At 35.9% G+C, this 25,518-nt stretch overlaps 1 protein-coding gene across 1 annotated transcript; it reads right to left on the reverse strand.

The window, feature by feature from the left end:
• Nucleotides 1–1,660: 1,660 nt before the first annotated feature.
• LOC143391918 (steroid transmembrane transporter SLC22A24-like) lies at nt 1,661–24,845 on the reverse strand. Its single transcript, XM_076844708.2, has 10 exons — nt 24,444–24,845; nt 23,494–23,597; nt 18,260–18,414; nt 18,011–18,179; nt 13,948–14,071; nt 10,604–10,719; nt 5,299–5,513; nt 3,434–3,542; nt 2,794–2,997; nt 1,661–1,721 (listed from the first exon to the last, which is right to left on the reverse strand). Exons 1-10 carry the CDS (start codon nt 24,843–24,845, stop codon nt 1,661–1,663), a joined length of 1,659 nt encoding a protein of 552 aa, XP_076700823.2.
• Between the last annotated feature and the right edge of the window lie 673 nt (nt 24,846–25,518).

Genomic DNA, 25,518 nt, shown 5'->3' on the forward strand with positions numbered 1-25,518 from the left:
GACTGAAGACAACTTACAGAATGAGAGAAAGACTTTTCAAGCTATACACAGGACAAGGGGCTGATATCTATACCACAGAAGGAACTCAAACAACTCAAGAGTAAAACAAACAAACAAACAAACAAACAAGTGGCACAAAACTGATTGAAAACTGGCAATGGATTTTATTATGGTCTGGGTGTTGTCTGTCTCCCAGAGGTTCATCTGTTAGGAACTTGGCTGTAGTACTGGGAGATGTTGGAACCTTTAAGGACTGAGTAGAAGGTCCTTAGCCCACTGGGGCCCTGTCCCTGGAAGTACTATGAAAAATTGTGCTCTATATATGTAATAAGAATTGTAATAAGAATTATAATATATGTAATAAGAATTGTTCATCTCCAAGTTAACAATATTTATAATATTAATAATATTTCAAAATGACTCATATTAGTTGTTTAAAATGTGAAGCCAGAAAGAATCCAGAGGAAAACAATAAAATATTACCATCAAAAGAGTCATTGCAAATTTTTTTGTGAATTTATTTCCAGAGAGCTCATTAATATTATTTATTACATAATATTTCAATTGATAAGTGATTTTTGGTGCTCTAAATTTCATATATTAAGTGTCTATTCATTCAGGAGTATGTTTTTGGAATTACTATGATTTTTGGTGGCATATGCTGCTACTGTCTGGATCACTGTAATTTTATAAAATGTAGCACACATTTCATGATATATGAGCCAGCCCTTTTGTTACTCCTTTATCTTTTCTTGTGTCCAAATTAATTTATTTACAGTGACATATAAAATTATATGTGTTTATTATGTGCAACATTATGTTTTGAAGTACATAGTCATTGTGTAATAGTTAAATATAGCTAATTAATGCATGCATTACCTCACATGAAATGATGACTCTCATTTGTTTGTGGTGATAGCACTTAACCATCCTCTTAGCATTTTTCAAGAGTACAATATGCTGTCTTTAACTATAGTCACTATGTTGTACAACAGATCTCTTGAATTTAGTTTTCTTATCAAATTGTAATTTTGTGACCTTTGATCATCCTTCATCCATTACCATTACCCAATTGCCCCAGTCTCTAGAGATCACCATTCTGTTCTGAGATCAATATTTCCAGGTTTTACATATGAGTGAGTTACACAGTATTTGTTATTCTCTGTGTGTACTTCACTTAACAAAAGGTCCTCCAGGTACATTTGTGTTATTGTAAATAGCAGAATTTTCTTCATTTTTATGATTGAGTAGTGTTTCATTTCATGTAATACAATACACTTTCTTTATCCATTCACCTTTTGATGGACACTGAGGAGTGCTACAGTTAACATGAAATTGCAGGTATCTCTTTGGCATACAAACTATCTCTTTTGGATGTACATTAAGTAATGGGATTGCTGGATTACAGAAACAAAGCTCCTTTTTCTTTGCTCATTTCAAGAATAATTTGAAACTATTTTTACAATATTTTACGACAAACCAATTGTTTGGTGAAATTACATGAACTCATGAATTATTTTGAAAAAAATTTGTGTATTTAGTGATTGTGGTTGGCATCCATTTGTCCATTATATTTTTGGCTGGTTTTATAGGTGTAAGAAACAATCTTGACTTTTTCCCCCTTATTTTGCTCTTCTTTGGATCAACTCTTGGGGACTTCTTAAAACTGTGTTACTTTCGTGGAAGTATCTTCCTGCTTTACTTTTCTTGAATATTTTACTCTGGGAAGAAGAAATAATAAAAGAAACAGAGATGTAGGATAAATGCACAGACCCTGCATGCTACATAACAAGCTTTGTAACAAGCTCTTCTTTTAAATTTTTTTTCTTTTCATGCTACATAACAAGCTTTGTAACAAGCTCTTCTTTTAAAATTTTTTTCTTTTCTTTTTTTTAGTTTTGATGGACACAGTAACTTTATTTTATTTATTTATTTTATGTGGTGCTGAGGATCGAACCCAGTGCCTCATACGTGTGAGGCAAGTGCTCTGCCACGGAGCCACAACTCCAACCCACAAGCTCTTCTTGATAGCTTTGTATCTAAGACTCCCTAGACACCATTGTGCCTTGATACCTAAGAATACCTGAGAAGACCGTGTTGAGTATTGCTACTCTTACCCTTGTCTTTTTAGACATTTGACCAATGACATCTTTGGAAAATTCAAAGGGAAAATGGAAATTTCTAGGGGTATTTTTTATTTTTCCTCATTTCAAATTCTGTCATCCCATTTCCTCAGTTTCTCTCTCCCCCAAATTTCTACTACCCATGGCAGTTGGATCCACTTCATTTCGATACATTATCATTTTTGTAAGTAGGTTGTTCTGTTTTAATCTCACAATCCTTTCGGACTGAAGCAGTAATCAAGTTTGTATCTTTGATGCAAACTCATTTCCTCCCCATTACATATCCAACACTGTATGGACTGCTGCCTGATAATACCATGGTATGAGAATTAAGTATTTGAACCTTCACATATTTATAGGAAAACACTAGCAGTGTGCTTCCCATAAGGGTAGAGAGTGTGTGTCATTCACAGTAGAACTAATTTTGACCTTTTCACTGCTAAAGGACTAGTGCAAGATGGTCTATGGGATCTAGTCTCAAGAGGAGTGATACAGCTTTGTGGATAGAGGAGAGCTGCCACTTAATAAAAGACATGAGGTCAAGCAGAAATAGTTTAGATTTGAGCCTATGTGTAGGACAGATGGCTGCAAATGGTCACTTGTTTCCTCATTACAGAGCTATAGAACAAAGCCACTTCCTATTCAGATGATGACCAGGGCACCTGCTTACTTATTTTCCACATCCTGGAGGGTGTTAACAAGAGGCTGATTCCTGGTTTCTGGAAGGGGCAAGATAACAAGGCCAGCAAGGAGGATGATGACTCCATAGATGATCCAGGGCAGACGGAGAGAATACCCCAGTAAGGTCATCAGGAGAGGAGCCAGTATTGCCCCTGTTCTCTGGAATCCTGAAACAATGCCTCCCAGTGTTGACCTTAGGATGAAAATAGCAATACAAAGAAAATCTTGTACAAATCTGTATATATATGTTCTCACTTGTCAACTCCATTTTATTTTGGGAGACAATACAGCAGAGTATAATGCTTTGGCAACCAGCTTTTAATTGTGACGTTGACTTCTATTGATTCCTAATTAATCAGTTTCATTATTATTAAAATAAGAATATCCATAGCACCGATCCTGTAGAGTGGCTCTTAAGATTAAACAAAATGCGGCAGAAAAGGATGTGGTACATTGTGGGGCATAAAGTTTGTTTTAAATAATTGTGGGTTATTAGTTGCTTTTAAAGTTTACATTATAATTCATGTCTTGGATACATAAACAGTCTCAGTTTTCTCCCTGCAGTAAGTGTCAATTAGTTCAGAAAGTCCTGTTTGGAAAGCAGATAGAAGGTCGTTTAGCTCTTGTACCTGAATACAGTGGGGAGGAGCTCAATTTGGTGGAGAGCAGAACCAGTGCCGGCAGCAGAAACAGCTCCAATTCCTAAAGTTGCTAAAACCACACGCAGAATCTGCATTTCTGGAGAGAAGAGACCAGGGAGAATAAAAAAATCTTGGTTGAAGAAATCTGTCTTTCTCTAACTAATTGTGAGGTGATTCTGTTGTAGGGTTTGCAAGTGAGAAACAAATGACAGACAAAATGCAACCCCTCAGAGATGATGGAGAGGTTGATGAGCTGCTGAATGCTGGGCTGAAACACTGAACCAAAGGATCTGAATCTCTTGCTTCAATTTTCTTTGGACATTTGAGTATTGCTCATAATGGTGGGAATAGAGAAATCAGGAAATATTTGTTTTTATTTACTCTGTCAAATTTTTTTCAGGGCTTTTTCTGGAGGGCCTAGAACTATATGTGAATGAAAACTGAGGAGTTTATGACCCGTGTCTTGAATAGCTTAGAACTAAGAGTATGGGAACAATGTGTGATGTGGGGAAAGTCCTCCTCCACATAGTGACAAAGGGATTGGACAATCTGAAGAGAGGCAAGTTCTAGGCAATAATTCAGGATTTTAAAGCCTTACATTAGGAATCCTATTCAGAAATGATTAGTGTCATACTGGGAATTAATCACATACTTTTGAATAACTGAATTCAGAAAGGTTAAATGGTTTATTTTTAATTCAGTAAAATATTCTAAATAGGACTTTAAAAAATAGAGATTGTTCTCCTGTTGGGGGTAAGAGTGAAGACTTCTAGTCTGAAATCCTACAAAATATGTTTCTGCTATGTGAACATGGTGGAGCATGGAGACCATGGAAAGTAAGTTGGTTAGCTTCTTAATCTGTTTCTAGTGTTTTTATAATAGTGGGGTTCATTTTGATACATTCATAAGTGCATATGACATAACTTGCTCCATTTCAATCCCTAAACTTCCCCTTTCACTTACCTTCTCCATCCCTCTGATCCCCTTTCTCTACTTTACTGGTCTTTTATTTATTTTTTGATTTTAATTGGTACATTTTAATTATACATAAAAGTGGAATTCATTATTTGTTTCTTGCCTAGGTACAGATTACAAAACTATTAGAAGACATATTAAGATTATACTCTTGTTTTACTCCTGCTGTGCTCTTGCTTTCTGTCTGAAGGCGAGGGATTTTTATTTCACTGAATTCAAGGAGGCTTTCCTAAAAATGTATTCAGGAGGCTTTAAGAATCAGGACGAGTCCCAGGGAGAGTATCACATGCCCACTTGGAGATGCAATTGCAAGGCCTAACTGCTCCATGACTGTTATGAAAAGTGTAATTGGGAGGGGCATGGGAGGATTAGATGAACTCTAGATAGGGCAAAGGGGTGGGAGGAGAAGGGAAAGGATATGAGGGTAGGAAAGTTGGTGGAATGAGATGGACATCATTTCCCTAAGTACATGTATGAAGACACAAATGGTGTGACTCTTTGTGTACAACCATAGATATGAAAAATTGTGCTCTATGTGTGTAATATGAATTATAATGCATTCTGTTGTCATACATAACAAATTAAAAAAAAGTGTCATTAGCCAGAGGCATGTGGTTAGTTCCTCTTCTAAAGAAACTGTTCATACCATTGGGACTGATGTTCAGATTCATCATGGATGTGGTCAGGACAGCTTTGTGTCTGAACCATTCCTTAAGGATATAGTCACAGTCAGAACCTAAGTCCTGCCAAGAGTTTGCCATTTCAAACCTTCATATTAACTGCAAAGAATCTTTGGCTTTTAATGATATTCTTGTGGCATCAGGAAGGTAAGATGATGTAATTCCTAAGGAAATTCCCCAAACCTTGTTCTCTCTCACCTTGGGGCATAAATGTGTTGACCAGAATGAAAACTCCTGCCAGGAAGGAGAACAGTGTCTGGTTTGTCCGACGACCTATGTAATTCAGAGTCCAAAGGGAAACAAATCTGGCTGTGAGCATGATGGCTCCAAAGAGAACCTGGAACAGGAAGATATTGCTCCCCAGGTGCTGAAGGTTGAGTACGAGGCCATAAAAGGATACAGCATTTGAAAATCTGAAGTGAAAGGAGAAGAGACATCTAATAACATTTAGAGCCTAAGGAACATTCCCTAAGATTTTGAAGAGGACTTCTACAACTGATAATAATATTGGCCCAAGATGGCGTGTGGTCAATGATAATTATAGAATAGAGTAATGGAACAATTGTTTTTTAGGCAGTGATCTTAAATTACCATAAATTATTGTGGAACATTATGTTCTACCATAAATTATTGTGGAACATTATGTTTCACAGTAAGATTGTTCATTTGGTATCTGTTTTTTTTCTTTTTGTAAATGTAGGCCTCTACTTCTGCAAAATCTCTTCTTATCAATACCTCTATACATTTCCCAGAGATTTTTTTAATGTTGTATTACTATTCTTGTTTGATTAGGAATTTTTAGATTCTCCTCTCATTTCATCTATGACCCATTCCTTTTCAAAAGATAATTGTTTATTCCCCATGTGTTTATGTGATTTGTATATTTTTCTTGTTGATTATTTTTAATTTAATTCCATTATGATCTGATAAGATGTAAGAAAATGTACTGATTATTTGTGTTTGCAAAGACTTGCTTTATGACTTAAAGTTTGGTTTATTTTGGAGAAGGTTTGTGAGCTATTGAGAAGAGAGTGAACTGTTATTGGATGAAATAGCCTATAACTGTGTGTTAGATACATTTTATTTATGGTATTATTTAGATCATAAGTGTTATTTTTTTTTCTGTGACTAAAACCCTGACTAGGACTATTTAGAGGAGAAAAAGTTTACTTAGTCCCATGGTTTGAGAGGTTCAGTCCATGGTCAGCTGTCTCCATTGCTCTGGGCCCAAGAGCAGAAAGAACAGCATGGCAGTGGAATATTGTTTACCTCATCGTAGTCAGAAAACACAGAGAAAGAAAGAGGATCCAGGGGGACAACATATAATCTCCAAAGTCACACCCTCAGAAATCTACTTTCTCCAGCCATGGTCCATCTGCCTATAGTTACCCCAGTTAGTCCATTCAAATTATTGATTAATTATTAATCCAGTTGGGTGTGGTGGCACATGCCTGTGATCTCAGCAGCCCTGGAGACTGAGGCAGGAGTATCACAACTTCAAAGCCAGACTCAGCAAAAGAGAAGCTATTGATTTTATATTTGGATTACTTATCTATCAGTGAGAGGATATGTTGAAATCACTAGTATTATTGCATTTAGGTTTATCTTAGATGTACTGTCATGAAGAGTTTGTTTTATGTACTTAGGTACACCAATATTTTTTTTTAAATATATATTGATATTATTATAATTCTTATTGGATTATTCCCTTTATAAGTAGGTAATAGCCTTCTTTATCTTTTCTGATTGATTTTTGCTTAAAATCTCTTTGTTGCACATGAGTATTGTAGTTTGTGTATGAGTTCTTTTGTGTGTAGTATTTCTTTAACTATTTTCTGTAGTGTTGGCTTAGGGATCATGAATACTTTTATTTTATCCTTATCTTGGAAAGTTTTTACTTCTCCTTCCAATGTGAATGATTCCTTTGTTGCATATAGTAATCTTGATTGACAATTATTTTATTTCAGGGCTTGGATTATCTAATGCCAAGCCCTCCTGGATTTCAGAGTCTGAGCTAAGTCATATATTATCCTTCCCGGTTTACCTCTATATGTGACTTGACATTATTATCTGAAAACTATTAAAATTCTTTCTTTCATCTGTATTTTTGCTTTTTTGTATTTCACTTATAACATATCTTGGAGAGATCTTTTCTGATCTTGCCGATTTGGTGCTGTAGAAGCCTTCAGTATCTGGATATTCATCTCAAACCTAATGTTTCAAAAATTTTCTGTTATCATTTCACTAAATAGGTCATCAATGCTGTTTGACTCTATCTTGCCTCCTTCCTCAGTGTCTGTGAGCCTTAGTGATTGCTTTGTGATTGGTCTTCTAGACTTGATAATATTATCCTAGAGTTCTTATATAGTCTTATTGTAGTTTCATTTTTTTACTTAAATACTATCTGAATGATCACCTTATCTCTAAGGGTTGAGATTATGTCTCTGCATGCTCTAATATATTAAAGAGGCTGTCATTTCACCTGAATTTTTTTATTTTACTTATTGTGCCTTTTATTTACAAGATTTCTTTTTGGTTCTTTTTCAATATCTCTATTTTTTTGAATTTCTCATTCATACTCTGTAATGCCTTTCTTAGTTCAATCAATTTTCCTGACTTTTATTGGAATTCAATCCTCTTTTTAAAATAGTTATTCTTTTGAATTATTTATCCAGCATTTTATATACTTCAATATCTTTGCTAGTCATTGCTAGTGAGTTATAAACTTTTGGAGGTTTTATTTTACCATAATTTTTTCCATATTTCCTATTTTGAGATTTTTGCATCTGTTGGGATGGATTTCTCTTCTACTTTTATGTGATGATGGCCTTTTTAGGGTGCAAACTTTTCTTGATGAAGTGTTTTTGGATATCAGGTTGTTGTAAATTGTTGAATATATTTCCAAGTGTGTTTCACAGTATAACTTTCCTGATAATTATTTTGTGATATATTTTAGTTTACTTTGGTAGCATATATTGTGTTGGAACTTGAGAATTCCACTTTCTATGAGAGTGAGTCCTTTTGGTAAGTCAGAAAACTGTGTGATATATAGAAGGGTATAAGGGTATACCCTTTGTGATTGCTCTTCTAGACTTGATAATTCTGCATATATTACAATGGTCTGGGAGCAATTTATGTTGAAACTCTTCATGAATGTGGTATTCACAGCCTTTGTGTTATTTCTCTCTGCTGTTTCTATAAGAACAGATGTTCATGAGTGAGCCCTGATTCCCCATGGTCATTCTTACTTGTGATTTGCTTGTCAGTTTGGTTTTTCCCCCCCTTGTCTTTGTGATATAGTGTTGCTGAAGTTTGAGTGGGTTAGGTTGTATATGGAGCAAGATGGACTGTCTCCTAGATTGGTTGGGGATGTAGCTCAGCAGCATAATATCTACCCCCATAAAGTTGAAGAGTTATACCAGATTTCTAGCATCCCACAGAAAAAGAAAAATAAATAACAGCAACAATAGTAGCAAACAATATACAGTACTAAAATAAATACTGGGTCCTAACTTTAGCATCTTCGATACTAATATCCACAAAAACAGGAATGGTGGGGTCCGAAATTAGGAACAGCAATAATGACAAGCAGCCATGAACTAGATATAGTACTAAAGTAAATACCAGGTGTCAACCATGAATTCCACAATAGTAATAATTCTAACAACATGAATGGTGAGGGCATAAATTACATAAAATAATTTTTAAAATGGTAAAAATTCAATTCATTAAGAGAAAAAAATGGGCAAAGAAAGATTAGAATATTATAAAGAAGAAAAAGAAAGCAAAAGAGAGGTAGAAAGTGAAAGCCATAAAAAAGGAGGAAAATTTTTAAATATTTGAGAGAGAGAGAGAGAGAGAGAGAGAGAGAGAGAGAGTGTGTTAGTTTTGAGTATGAGAGAAGATAGGAGGGAGAGTAGCAACAGCACAAAACTCACTAACCATAAAAACAAATTATAAAATAAAAATATGATAAATCATGAAAAAGAAAACTGTGTGTATATATATATATATGTATATATATATATATATATATATACACACACACACACATACATACTTACTTACATACAAAGAAAACTATAAATACAACTGGAAGAACAACAAAATCTAAAAGAACTGTCTTCATTGTGGTGGTTGAAATTGAACAAGGATGGTATTTACTACTTATGCCAGACAGTACTTCATTCCAATTTTTTTCCCTGGGGTATGAACATCTTTTAGCAAAGATTGGGGGGTTTATTAAACACTTCCTCCTTTTGTACTGATTGATAGATCTGGAACCAAATATGAAATGGCCTGAAATGTCTTTTAGATTTCCTGCTCATCAGTACAAGATATGGTGGAAACAGAAACGCCATCTGATCCAATTTTGTCTAGAAAGACTAGATAAATGCATGCTTAAGGCAGGTATGAAGAAAGCTCTAAATGGAAAGTTCCCACAATTGAGATCTATCCATGATTGGAACTTTGTCATATTCTGGAGAGATCAGATCAACAAACCCATAAGGCCAGGCAGATGCCAATTTCTTCTGGTTTTCCCAATCTCAGACTCTTCTTGATAATTTTATGCATAGGATAACCAACTTCCCTGGGTGGAGGGGGCATAGCAGGTCACAGCACACTCCACCACCCAGGACTATGGCCTTTCAAGACTCAATCCTTCAATGTAATCATGCCTGCCTGTTTGGTTTCCTGAACCTCATAAGCTGATTGAGTGAGCCACAAGACTCTAAGGGAAAGTAAATTACAGTCCCCTCTGTATCTCTGAACTGAATTGTCTTGGATGAAATCTTTTTAAATTAAATTAATTTTTAAAATATATGACAGCTGAATGCATTACAATTCATGTTACACAAATGGAGCACAATTTTTCATATCTGGATGAAATCTTCATTGTGCCTGTTTCAATGGCATGCATTCTAGGCCATGTATTAGATGCCAGCCATCTGTGGCAATCTTTTCTATGGACTCATGTAGCAAAGGTTTTCCCCACATCTAGTGTGATTTTCACGAGTTGGCTTCTCACTTTGGCTCTCTCCTCCCAACTTGAGAAACACAGAGCACTTTTCAATCACCAACTCCAAGTGTAGACTCAGAGTAAGGCAAGTCCAGGCTTCCTTTCTATTCTATTGGTGTCTCCATGCCAAGTTTTTCTCTTGTTTCTTTTTGTGTCACACTTCCTATCTTTGATGACCAAGAGCTGTAGCCACCACTGTCTTGGCATTGATGTACTCTTTCATGTCCTCTGTTTGAAACATCAGTATATTTGGGCCTCTCTGAGTCTCTCACTGTCCAGTACTGAATTTTAGTGAATTCCATTAAACATCTACCTCACTGAGAAGCAGTATTCCATTGCTTCAATTCTAAGCCACAGAGAAATTGGAAAGTGCAGCCTTTTTCTGCTTTACAGTATTTGTTCCTCATGGTTAATATTTTTGAGAGAAAAAATGTAGTTGCATCTTCAATATTTTAAAGTTACTAAGCACCAAATGGAACTTACCTGAAAAAGCTAAAGCAGCAGGTTCTCATAATCACTTTGGGTGCATGGAACAATTGAAAAATTGATGGTTTGGTCTGGACTGCATCCAACTCCTTCTGTATGGTGGATTTCACATACTGAAACAACAAAAACAACAGGCATTTATAATATGTCCGTAATGGGCAGGTATAGTGGTAAGTACTAGAGGATGAGATAAGTATGTTCACCATCCTTGAAATCTCTGCCTCATGGGGAATGTGGATGTTAAGTGATCTATCTCCTGTAGGGAGAGCTACAAAAACTGTGGGGAGAAATGGGAACTATATATGAATAAAGCCAGTTTAAATACTGAGCTTATGAGAGGGAAAAAGCATTGGCCAAAAGATTTGCACTGTAAATCAAAAACAATGAAAGGTACATGTTTAAGGGTTTAAAGTTTCTTTTCTGTTGACTGGAAATGAGACTTGTCCCTCCAGTGATAGAATTAGAGTTTATCTCTGAAAATCAATAGAATTTATGAAAGCTAGGTCCACTTTATGGTTTGGTGTTGAGTAAACATTTTCTAGGATTATAGGCATGCTGCCTTCACTCATGATTGGAGTTACAGAGTTAAAGGGAAGTAAAGAGCAGGGGATCTATTATGGAGTGTGATTTGTACCCAGGCCAGATGTTATAGCTGATGAAATTTGGTGAAATGACAGGTGAAATATAATAGTTGCAAAGACATTTGGTTTTAGGGTTAGAACTTTTATCTCTGCCACTACTATGTTACTTAATATTTTTGGGAAAGTTGGTCAACAGGTACTTAGTTACAGTTAGATAGGAGAAATCAATTCTGGCATTTATTGTACAGCAGGGTGTCTATTGATAATATAACACATATGTATTTCAAGAAAAGCTAGAATAAAGAATTTTGAATGTTCTTACTACAAGGAATAAATATGCTTACTCTGAGGTGAACATTCCATAATGAATTTGTGCATAAGAATGCCACATAATATCCCCGAATATATAAATTTATTGTGCATCAGTTAAAAAGTGAAAGTAGCTGCTCTTTTTCTTACAGGGGTCATCTAAAGTTTACTCAATGTCATACATGTAAATATCAAATGTATTCAACACAAGAGAAGTCTCTTAATAATTTTCAAAATAATAATATTTTATTTCTGATAATAAAGCCATACTGAGTTGGGCACTGTGGAATGTACCTGTAATCTCAGCTGCTCAGGAGGCTGAGGCAGCAAGATCACAAGTTCAAAGCCAGCTTCAGTCACTTAGTGAGGCCCTAAGCAACTTAGCATGTTAAGTGCCCTGGGTTCAATCCCCAGTACTAAACAAACAAACCCTCCAAAAGCAAATAGAGGAATAGTTTTGAGCATTCAGGAAAACATGGCTGAAAATAAGGCCTAATTTAGAGATAAGGTCCAGCATATGAGAGAATAGTATTTTAATAATTAATTATAACTTTAATTGACATAATAATTTTACATATTTATGGACTACAATGTATGTTTTGTATACATGGAAAAATTCGATAATTAACATATACATCACCTCAGGTGCAAAGTTTCTCAAGATCTCAGGAAGATCCGAACTCAGAGAACTGCCCCTGCCCACCATGCTTGTATCAATACCCTGACCCCTGAACCTTAACACTTAAATGAGGCTCAAGTGTGGATGAGACTACTAATGTGTTGTTCTCTAATCCTAGAACTTGTATTTGTAAATCCATGAAACTAAAGAGACAACACTTGTCCCAAACTTATCCAACATATACTGATGATACAAGCATATCATCATGTAGGCATTCCTGTTCAAAAAGGAGATTTGAGACAAAAAATATTCCATAGCAATTATGAAATCAAGCTAGGCAAAGGTTAGAAATTCTGCAAGTAGGTCTCAAGGCTTGGAAAATTGAAACAATTTGGCTCTCACTCACAACCTCTTGCCTCTTGGCTCCAACTGAATTTTCTTTTCTTTCAGGAAGGATACAATCATATTTGCCTCTAAAATGTGTTCCCAGCTAACTTCTCAGTGGTAGCATTTTTGGGAGCCTTTCTCATTTGATACTATTTCTGTCCCCTTCAGTAAAGTTGGCATTGTTTTTTCTGACAAATATTGCTAAAAAAAATATTGTGGACTTGCTATGAATTCACAGGGGTTTGCAAAAAAAAATTGCAACACACCAAAAACCTCTTTGACATAAGTTCTTCTCTACTTTGGGTTCCTGAAATGGCTGAGAGAAAATACATCTAATTATCCCAGAAGTCCTATTGTTTGATCGAGATTTGATCTTTCTTTTTTATGTTTTATTTGTTCTAATTAGTTATATTATAACTAATAATTAGTTATATTATCTCCTATCAAGTGTGAAGCCCTTGGTTCAATTTCTAGCAGTAAAAAACAATTATAATGGACTTCAAGCACATGCTATAATAAAATAAGACTTTTGGGGACATTGAGCATGTGTCAATTTATTTAGTGGATCAGAAGGATGGAATAATGTTGTAGTCAGAGAAGCTATTCTTTGTGTTTTTCTTTATCAACATTTTATCCTATAGGGCATTTGCTTTCTTTCAGGGCTAATGTGCGAGAGTCTATCATTTGCCCTCTAACAAGCAGTTTGTATGATGCCTGAAATGTTTTTTAGCTTCCTTTTTATCAGTTAACCCCTAATACTTTTTGGCCCATTAAAGTTAATGTGATTACTTCCTCACTGTTCTCTCAAAAATTCTTTTGATGTGACTTGCCATAACACCCTTTTTGTAATTGTCTCTTAATTTTGGGGTCCTATATTAAGATGTAAGTCCTTAAAGGCAAAGATTCTGATTCATTTCCATTAATATATATTAACATGCTGGCACACAATAGATGCATAAGTATTTTTAAATGAGTTAATGAGAGTATTCTTGAATGAGCCACATGAGAATGTGGCTCCTAGTCATGAGGAAGGAAACTTCGGGGTGGGAGGGAGAGTTTTCACAGAGGTGCAATGTTAGTACTTTCTAATGAGAACAATATTTAATGTCAACAGAAGTGGGGGAGAACTTTTTTATATTTTACCTATTATTGGCTTTCTGATTTCTCTTAAAATGGACCATGATTTATTTAAATAACGAGAAATGAATTAGTGTACTTCCATCAGCGAATTGCAACATCTATGTCCAAATACATGACAAAAGCAGAAACATTTTTTCAATGCTGCCTTTCTACAAGGATGAATCCATGGAGAACCAGGACAGAGATGTAAGATCTCACTCACAGAATTCCCATTTAGGGCCTGTGGTCACCCCAGGGACACAGAGATCCAGCCTAGTGTGATTATGAGGTCATGTCATTTCATCCCAGTCCCCCTTCCAGATCACCTCTATGGTCAGGGTCTCTTCAACATTCTTTTTTCCATTTATGTGTGCAACTCTTCTAAATTCCTTTACACCCTTTTCTAGCTGATTTCTGACAATCAGCCACCGGAAGGACTCCACCAGCTTCCTGATTAATGAAAACAAGGAAGGTACAGTAAATGCTCAACTACATATTCTCTATACAACCTTTAATTTGAGATTTCTTTACCCTTTCATTTATACATACTTTCTTATTATGGCAGTGTAATTTCTAACCAAATTTTCCTCTTCAACTAGCCTGGGCTTTCACTAAGATAAGGGACATATCTGGCCATTAGTGTGTTAAAATAATCATAGAGATCAATAAACAAGAATCAAATGGCATAAATCATTCATTTGCATTTCAATTTTTGTTTTGATATATAATTCAAATATCATAAATTAATGTTTTTATAGAGCCCTATTCAGTGAGCATCAGACCCAATGGTAAAAACTAAAAGCTTTTTCTCTCATCAGAAAAAAGGCAAGTGTGTTCACTTTCACCACTTATTATCAACATAGTACTGAAAGTTACAGACTGATTAATTAGGCAAGGAAAAGAAATAAAAGGCATCTAAATAAAAAAGGTAGAAGTATAATTATCTGTTTGCAGATTATATGGTCTTCCATGTGAAAAATCCTGAAGATTCCAGAAAAAAGCTATTTTAAATAGTGAATAGGAAATGCAGCAAAATAGCAGAATACAAAGTCAACATAGAATGTCAGTTGCATTTATATACAATAACAGTGAACAACCCGAAGAGAAAATTACAGACAGTTCCATTTACAATGTCAACAATCAGAATAAAATATTACAAGTTAACCAAGGACTTATAAAATAAAAACTGCAAAAAGTGGCTGAAAACAAGAAAGAAAAGATAAAACTAATGGCTATTCATCTCATGTTCATGGATTGTAAGTCAATATCATTATGATAGCAATACTATAGAAAGTGATCTACAAATTTAATGCTCTCCCTTTCAGAACACTAATGATGATTTTTGTAGCAATAGAAAAACATTCTAAAATTTGTATGAAATCTCAAAGGACTGTGAATGGCCAAAATATTCTTGAAAATGGATAGAGTTATAGGACTCACACTTTCTGATTTCAAAACTTACTATAAAGCATCAATAATCAAAACAACATGGTACAGGCATACATAAAGACATACTAGTAGGATAGGGTAGAGAACCTTGAAACAAATTTTACATGTATGGCCAAATGATTTTTGACAAGAATGTAAAGACAGTTCAATGGGGGGTGGTCAGAAATGACACTCTTTTTAACAATGAGGCTGGGAAAACTTGATATCTACATAAAGAAGAATGAAGATGTATTCTTGCCTAATGCCATATAGAAAAATTAACTCAAATTTAATGAAAGACCTAAATGTGAAACCCAATACTAAAACAAAATTAGAACAAAACAGGACAAATACTCATGGCATTGTCTTTGGGCATGATATCTTGGATAGGACGTCAAAAGCACAGGATACACAACCAAAATGGGAGGCAAATTTGACCCATGAAAAAGTATTAAATTTTTGCACCAAAAGAAATTCTCATAAGATTTAAAAGGTAATATAAAGGATGAGTAAGATACTTAGGGATTATATGTTTGAAAGGGATTAAAATTCAGAATATATAGAGAACACCCAAAAGTCAGTAGCAACAACAAAAATCAAACAATTCAAAAAAGGGCCAAAATTGAAGTAGGCATTTATCCAAAGAATGTATACAAGTACTTGAAAAGATATTTATTTGTATACATTTTTTCCAGATGTAGAATTCTTGTCAAGAAATGAAGAAAGGGGCTGGGATTGTGGCTCAGCATTAGTGTGCTCGCCTATCATGGGCGGGACCCGGTTCGATTCTCAGTACCACATAAAAATAAGGGCATTGTGTTGTGTCCATCTACAGAAAAGATTCTTCCTCTCTCTCTCCTTTAAAAAAGATAAATGAAGAAAGAGCCTACAGAATTGCCTCATAAAGTCAAGAATTGAATGTTTTCTTTCATATGTGGAAGCTATGGAGGAAAGAGGAATAAAATAATCAGCTCATGAAATAAAAGCATGAAGACAGATCTTAGAGATGGGAGAAAAATCTTTGCCAGTTACTCTTTCAACATGGCATTAATATAAAAAATATATAAAGAACTCAAAAACTTAAAAAACCTCAACAAATAGCCAAATCAAACTTTGGACAGAAGAACTAAATAGACATTTCTCAAAAGAAGAAATACAAACTGGCAATTAAATATGTGAAAAAATGTTCAACATCCTTAACAACTATGGACTTGCAAATCAAAACTGTACTGAGATTTCATTTCACCCCAGTAAGATTGTCAAGCATCAGGAATATAATAATAAACACTTGCAATGTCATGGGGAGAAAGGAATATGTTTGTTATGCTTTAGAAAAAAGAATAGGAAAAAGTGTTGTGGGCTCATCAAGGAGAGCTCTGGAGTAGTCTGAAACAAAAGACTAGATACATGGATATGTAAGTAGACCTAAAAGAACTTAGTGGTGAATGACAAAAAGTAAGAAAGAGATTGGTCAAAGAACATGGTACATTTTATTTGTTATGCTTTAGATATGATGTCCCCCAAAAGCTCACATGTGAGACAATGCAAGAAGGTTTGGAGGAGAAATGATTGGGTTATAGCTTTAAACTAATCAATAAATTAATCCCTGATGGAATCAACTGAATGATAATTGGAGGCAAGTGGGTGTGGCTGGAGGAAGTGGTCCATGGGGAGTGTGGCTATGGGGTATATATTTTTTATCTGGAGAGTGGAGTATCTCTGTGCTTTCTGATCATCATGTGAGCCACATGCCTCCATCACACTCTCCTTCCATGATGTTTTGCCTCACCTTGAACCCTGAGGGATGAATCTAGCCTTCTATGGACTAAGAACTCTAAAACTGTAAGCGCTCAAATAAACTTTTCCTCCTCTACAATTTTTCTGGTGGGTCTTTTAGTCACAGTGAAAATGACTAAAAGTGAAATGCAGTGAAAAAGTTGACTAAAATAATGTTCATCATTGGTGGGACTGCAAATTGGTAAAATCACTTTGGAAAGCAGTACGGAGATTCCTCAACAGACTAGGAATGGAACCACCATATGATCAGCTGTTCCAGTCTTCACAAAATCATATACTATAATGACACACACATTTCAATGTTTATACCAGGGCAATTCACAATAGCCAAGTTATGCAACCATTGTTGGTGTCCATCAATAGATGAACAGATGAAGAAAACATGGTACATATACACAAAGGAGTTTTATTTAGCCATAAAGAAGAATGAAATTATGTTATTTGCAGGTAAATGGACAGCATAATGCTAAGTGAAATAAGCCAGACTCAGAAAGTCAAAGACTGAATGTTTTCTCTCATATGTGGAAGGTAGAGAGATAAAAGGAATAAAATGAAAGGAGCTCGTGAGAATAGAAGGGTGAACACTATAGTAAAGGATGAGTCTAGGGTGAGGGAGGAAGAGATGCCAAGGAGAAATACTGGGTATAGAAATTAACCAAATTGTGCTATGTGTATGTATGAACAAATCACAATGAATCCCACTTTTATATATAATCATAGTGCACCAATTAAGAAAGTAACATGTAGAAGAGAGACCAGTCGAGTAGAGGAAGACATTAGGAGGGAGGGAGGGAGGAGGGCAGGGGAAAGAGAGGCACTGGGAAATGAATTTTATGTTATGTGCATTTTTGAGTATGTCACAATGATCCCCACTCTTATGTATTATTATTCTGCACTCATGAAAGTATAATAAAATTTTTGATTTTTTTCTATTGCAATTATTTCATGATAATTTTGTGCCTAGTATGCAAAAATGGTCACTGCAAATTGCCAATCTCCATTCAAACTTCCTTTCTATTTCATCTCTTGCATCTTGAATGGCAAAATGGGTGTTAATGTAGACATGGCTTAGGACCAGTATTGGGACCATATAAATACCCAGTGACACAACCCTTATGTTCTCATGTTGGCCTCCCTTGGAAAGAATGTGGAGACTGTTCATACCTGGAGGGCAAGAGGAGGACAAGCAAGGGTATGGACACAACTAGGTGGAGTGTGTACCACTTTCGAATGGCAAAAGCCAGTCCTCCAAGGAACATCTGCCCGATACTGTAGGAAGACATCATCAGGACTATTCCCACAGAATTCCTTTGGGATGTTGACCATTCTGATGCTGGAAGAAAACATGTACATAATTGATTTAACAGTCAATTCAGGCATGGACAAAATTAAGGTCTCAAAATATTGACTTACTAAGAGAAAAAGCATTTGCCATAATAGTCGTGACACACAACCCAGCCCAGAAGCGTAATATGCAGTAAATGAGGAAGGTGGGGGCGAAGGCTGTAGCGGTGTCAACGATGCCCAGCTGGAGTAAGCACCACTGGTAGACCACCTTCCGCCCAAACCTAAGAAAGATTGGAAAACAGCTAAGCTTATTTTAGAACAAAAATAATATGGAGAAAACAACAAAAGAAAATAACTTGAGATTTAGTGTAAATGTTTAACAAGTAGGACATTGTACTTGAGGTCTGGTAGAATCATAATACTAGTCAACAACGAAAATCACAGATGTAAGCATCCCGGTCAGTTCATCTGCGAGTGATGCCAGAATGAGCATAAAAGCACATGGCATAAGAGGACCTTGATGCCATGTGGAGCCATATCAAGAAGAGAAAATATGGGAGGTGTCCAAAGGTCTTGGGAAATGTGTTTCAGAAGGCAACCTGGCAACCATTCCCAGGAAGTGATAAGAGGTCCACAGAGGAGAGAAAGAGGAGAGAGAGAGAATAAGAAACAGAAGGGCAGATTACACAAAAATAATGAGGAAATATTTGTGTCATGGAGCTGCAGGGAATGGGCTCATTCTGGAGTTAACTTGGACAAAGTTCCATGAGCTGATACTGAATTTTCAGCAATATTAATTGTTCTGGTTTAGATGTGGTGTCCCTCAAAAGTTCATCTGTGAGACAATGTAAGGAGGTTCAGAGGAGAAATGAACTAATTAAAATAATCCCTGGTGGGATTAACTGGGTGATAACGGGAGGCAGGCAGAGTGTGGCTGGAGGAAGTGGTTCATTATGGGCATGGCTATGGAGTATATATATTTTTATCTGGTGAGTTGCCGCAGTCTGGCTGGGCACAAATCACGAGCCACTCACAGCTTTGTAGATTCAAACAGCAATTCTTTATTTCCAATCTCACACTGGCCGTCTACAAACACGTTCTGGGGAAATCCACGTTCTCTGCCCAAATCCACACCCACTGGGCTTCTGTCTCCCAAATATACTGTCTGACCCTAAGAACTCAGGCAGCAGGATACGCCCTATTCTAAATGGGGAACGCCCTAAACTCGGATTATGCTAAACTGGGAACACCCTAAACACGGATCCGCCCTGGTCCTTGAGCAAGGTCACCTTACATGCAGTGTCGCTGCAAAATGTCCTATTTCCATGAGTCCTTCCACTAAAGAAACATGGGTGTACGCTGGCAAGGAAATTGTCATACATACTTGGCTGATGGCTCCCAGCAGTGAGTGAAGTCTCTCTCTCTGCTTTCTGATCACCATGTGAGCTGCTTCCCTCAGCCACACTCCTTGGCCATGATATTCTGCCTCATGTCAAGCCCTGAGGAATGGAGCCTGCTTTCTATGAAATAAGACCTCTGAAACTGTGAGCCTTCAAATATACTTTTACTTCCCTACAGTTGTTCTGGTTCAGCCCTTTAATCACAGCAGCAAAAAAAGCTGACTAAAACATTAATATATGGACAAAAATTCAGTTTAAAATATTTGTGTATAATATTTGTTACTTTAGTAGCCTAAGTCATAAAAATCTTATGAAATATGTTACCTTCTGTAACAAATGTAGGTTCATGCAGCATACATTGTTACTAAACTTGTATGATAGAATTCAGAATAGAACTGTCTTTTTACAAGCCATGATTGAGGACATGATGAAACAATCACTGGAAAACTGAGAAATGAAAACACAATAAGTAAAATAAATAAATTCTCATGGTAATGGTTACTGGAGCGTCAGAAGGAGATATGAACAGGTAGAGCACAGAGAATTTTTAGGGAGATACTCGGAGGGTGCCTACTTGATGTTATACTTTTGCCAAAACAACTAAAGCCATGTAACACAAAGGTTCTGTAACCGATGATAACCTATGTACTTTTGTCAATACCATATAAATATTGGTCTATTAGTTATAATGAATATATTACACTAATGTAAGATGCTAATAATATGTGAGTTTGTTTGTGGGAGGGGTTATTGGGAACTCTCTGTACTTCAGACTCAATATTTCTTTATACCAAAAACTGATGTAAAAAATTAAAGCTTATTGCCAGGTATGGTGGTTCCTGGCTGTAATTCCAGTGACTCAGAAGGCTGAGGTTAAAGGTCAGCCTCAAGTTAGCAAGACCCTGTCTCAAAAAACCATTTTTTTTAAAAAGGCTGGAATCCTCAGTGGTGGAGTGCTCCTGGATTCAATTCCAAGTACCACAAAAATTAAAGCTTATTATTAAAAAAATTTTCAGAGTAAAGAGGACATACATTGCAATGTTAATATTAGAGTTAGATGTGGTTTTAGGAATGCTGTGGGAATCAAAATAACTAACACTGGAAAAGAGAATAGGAAAAAGTGTTGTGGGCTCATCATGGGGAGCTCTGGAGTAGTTTGAAACAAAAGACTAGATACATGGAGATACAAATAGACCTAAAAGAACTTAGTGGTGAATGAATAGAAAGTAAGAAAGAGATTGGCCAAAGAACATAGTATATTTTATATAGATTTAAATACCAGCATACTCAAACATATTACATATTTTCTGGCATGTACAAGTGTAAATAGTAAACACATGAAACATTTCTCTGTGGTGAAGGATGGGATTGAAGACTAATGGGAATTCATGAACATGAATGGGGATACACAAGGAAAAGAGTCTTTGCCCAAGCCATTAAAGATATTGTAGATGGGTAGAAAGAAGAGACCTATCTTAGGGTAAAAGTAAATGCTATTGAAAAAGGAATAAAGGCATAGATGGATATTGCACTGAACATAATAAATAAATTTGGTTGTGTTTGAAATCTGAAAAATAAAGACATCAAGACTGGAAAACTTGAGTGATCTTGTGAGAGAGCAACACCCGTTCAGTTACAGTGATATAGAATGGCACACATGATGAGTTATTAAAATAGGCAGGTTTAAATTACTTGATATCACTGGGCTGTGTTGCTATTTCTTTATTGTCCTCACTCCTCTCACTATACAAATATTCATCCTTGAACTCTTCTGTGACCTAAATATTCACATATACAACTGGCTACCTGAGTCTCTACATGTATGTTCATTATGGTTTAGATGTGAGCTGTTCCCCTCAAAGTTGGTATGTGTGAGATAATGCAAGAAAGTTCAGAGGTGAAATGATTGGGTTATGAGAGTATTACTTAATCAGTATATTAATCCAGTTGAATGAATTAACTGGGTGGTAACCACAGTTGAGGAGGGTAAGGCTGGGAGAGATAGGTCCCTTTGGAGTTTATATTTTGTCCTGATGAGGCAAGCTCTCTTTTTTCTGCTTTCTGGTGCTATGTTCCTGGCTGTGGACCATATTTCACAATGCACTTTAGTATATATTATGAATCACCAGAAAAGAGGAGCTTGAATGTTGCAAACCAAAATAATAATAATGAGATGGAAATGTTCATTATTCTGATTTTGTCAGTATATATTGTATGCATTCATATTTATCAGTATATATTGTATACAGGGAGATGGAAATGTTCATTAACCTCATTTTATTAGTAAATATCATAGTACTTCAATTATAATTATTATGTGTTTATAATTTTTTAAATGCTTAAGGTGATTGAAATGATAACCACAATGTTTTGATCATTACACACTATTTACTATGTATTCAATGCACATAAATACATCAAATTTATGCACTCCATAAATTTGTACAACTAAAATAATTAATATAATGTTTCTTTACTATCTTCTATAATTTCCTACTTTCCTAGATCTGATAGGGCCAGCTTACAAATCTCTGTTATGAGTACTGAAATCAATCCTCTTACAACTTATCTCCTGGCTGCTACTATTGCCTTCTATCAAATTATACTCATAATCCAGTAGTCACATCCCCACCATTGTTAAATCTCTTATTAAGCATTTCTTTGAGCTTTACATAACACACAAATATGCAGTTCTCAAATGTTTACAAGTTTAATTATTTTCACAAAACCACTGTACCCTTGTAATCAGTCCTCAATCAATAGAACATAATTTTTAAGAAGAAACCCTTCTCAGACTCTTTCCTGGACACCATTCCCACCAAACATATCTAATATCATGAGCTTTATCACCATGTATTAGTCTGTATGCTTGGATCTTTTTAAAAGTTGAAATTATGTATTATGTAGTTCTGTTTTATGTAATGTTTCCCCCATGTTATTGCATATGGCAATAGTTTGTTCTTTCTCATGGCTCAATAGGAATTTATATAAATATATCATATTTTTAATTCTACTGTTTATGCATATTAATGTGAATGTATGCTCAAAGAAAACCTACCTATTCATTCAATTGTTTTGTTAATTCTTTCTACAATTCAGATTAGTAGTACAGAGGCCTGAAAATTAGGGGAAATTAATTTGCTGACTCAGAAATCTGTATAGGCAACAATTAACTGTGTCAGGCACTAAGTTATAATTTTAAACTAAGACTACTAGGTGACTTTGAACATCTGCACTTCCATCAATGTTCTTGTGGGAGACATGCTTGGGTGAGAGCCATGGTTATTGCCTTCTCTAGAAGTTCTGCCAGGATGCAAGAAGCCACAAATTTCTCATCTCCAAGTTGCATCCTCCTAAATTCTTAATAATTACCTTTACTGGTTACAAAAATTACCTATTAAAGTCATTTCACAAGGACCATCATCCAGGTTAAAGGTCCAGTGATTTACGATCCCATCAGGCCCATGGTGCTACTCAACCCTCAGATTTTATAATGGTGATTATTCTCTGTATGTGTGCCTACACTGCATGTGTGAAATGATGAATAGTATAAAAATATCTGTACTCATTTATAGGGCTAGGTGGTTCAGAATATTGCCAAGGCCAGGAGCATACTTTTAAACATGCAACTCTCCTTCCTCTCCCTTTGTTGAATTAACTCTTACTCATACACCTCACATTCTGCATTGGCTCTGCAGATTACTTCCTGAAACTGATATGATTTACATGACCTTTTCTATCCTCCTTAATGCAGCACAGTGAATTTTTCACAACAAATTGTAACTTCCAGTTTATGTATCAAGCACTAGTATTTGATTGTAGTTTCCTAGAGTCAGAAAGTGAGGCCAGTACACAGTTCAGAGCCTAGAGAGCTCAGCAAGATTTCTTAAATAAAGGAATGAATACTTACTGAAAACTTAATCTGACCAACAGTTCAAAAGAAAGTGGGGTGACACTCACCTGTCTGAAAGAAGGCTATATATCAGACTTCCCAACAGTGACCCAGTCATAAACAGAGTTTGAACCATTGGTTTTAATGACTGGGATTCACAAACCAGGTCCCACTGGAAGAGAATCAAAAAAGCACAGTGGAGTTTTAGAAGATTTTAAGTCTTTAAAATCTTTGCACTCCGTGGAAAAACTTCCACATATGATGTATGTGATCCTCTGCTTTATGGATCCTGTCCGATCTCTAGCTTCACCTACAGTCACTCTCTCCTGGTCGCCCTTCCTCCACTTATTTCAGCCCTTCAAGTGCACTTGCCTCTCTCTTGCCTCATAACCTTCCAATATTCTGCACCTTTTTTTCTACAGGTCTTTATTCATTTTTGCCTTCAGGTCACCAACTCCCTTTATTCTATTAACTTATACACATTCTTTGGCTACTACAATTTAAAACATATAAAAACACATTTTTAAGAAATTTCAGATACCAAAAATTTGAACTTTATTTTTTTCTCATCATCTAAGTGACTTAGGGTCCTGCCTTTGACTTTTCTTAGCAGTCCATACTTCAATTACTACAATATCTCTCATCCTTGGCCACACATTGAATCACTTAAAGAACATCAAAAACACGAGGTCTTGCCTGTGCCCAGAGATATTTGCTCAGTGTCAGTTTTTCAGCAAGTATTGAGAACCACTGACAGTAAAATATTTGATCACTTTTAAAATTATAGATATTCTTCACTAGATTAAATGATAATTATAGGTTAAATTCATTAACTCCCATACTATATATTCTCAACAGCATTGTAGTGTAGATAAGCAATTGTTACCTGCAGAAGGAAGGAAGAAAGTTTTAATTACAGTACACATCTGGGGACTAAATGTATAAAGCAAGCTTCTTCTTGTTATTACCTCCAAATTCTTTGATCATACGAGCAGTATATTTGGATGAGGCACCTTACCTCAGTTATGATAGTGGAGGGGAAGTAGCTTCTGTCATACACCCAGCCATCGACACAGGGCTCCGTGTCTGGCTCAGTTGCATTGGTGACAGTTTCATTCAGGTGAAGGAGCTGCCACTGGGGACGGATGAAGCGACGGCATTTCTCTGGTTTCAGGTTTGAGTCCAGTGGAATGGAAATCCTCAGGAGGGCATCTTGGCTGAGGGTCCCAGTGTCATTACCAGAGACAGTGTCATTGTCCAGAATCTGAACCCAGCAGCGATGATCAGGGATTGCTGCAGTGAAGTTCTCCAGTACAAAATGAGGGTATGTTAGGAGGTTGGTGATACAGAAGAAAAGTAGCTGAAAGATTTGGAATCTCCCCAGGCCTCCGGCTTGATCCAGGAGCTCATCAAAGGACATTGAGGCTGAACAGGGGATCACCTAAAGGAATAAACTTAAGGAGATAAATTCAGAATGAGAAAATGCTTCCTTTCACCAAGACCTGTAATGTGGTGTTGATCCCCATTCAATTTTCTTCTTGAGGGGTTCTGTCTCACTGTTGCAAAATAATGGAAAGATCTCCTCAGAGCCTTTGGGTTTAGATAGGGAGACAAATTCAGTAAAGTTACAGAAATATTTGGCAAAGAGAATAAATCTACTTGCTGGCAACTGAACCTGCTTAAAAGATTACTCTGTGAATGATTCTGATCTTTGAGCTTTCTGAGAAGTCAACAGTGGACTTTCAGTGGGTGTAATCTCCACATGACCCTAAATATAGCTTTCCATGATCTGTCCTTTTCAGAAAAGGAATATTGAAATCTCAAATGTAAACCTGTTTATGATATTAATGTATAAACAGAGCGTTGCTTTTTCTTGGTTAGAACTGAATTTTTGCTAAGTTACTGAAAAATATCTTTGGTTAAAATACAGGAAAGTGGAATATTGAATGTAAATGCTAACTGTTGGTATCTGAGATTCTGATTCAGTTTAAATAGTGACAGTGATTTTGAAGTTTTTGAAATAGGGAGATAAGAATAAGGTGCAGGGAGGATGGAAACAGTACTTTTATGCCATAGTTTATTTAATCAGATTT

This window comes from Callospermophilus lateralis, chromosome 2 (genome assembly GCF_048772815.1).
Source record: "Callospermophilus lateralis isolate mCalLat2 chromosome 2, mCalLat2.hap1, whole genome shotgun sequence".
NCBI lineage: Eukaryota > Metazoa > Chordata > Mammalia > Rodentia > Sciuridae > Callospermophilus > Callospermophilus lateralis.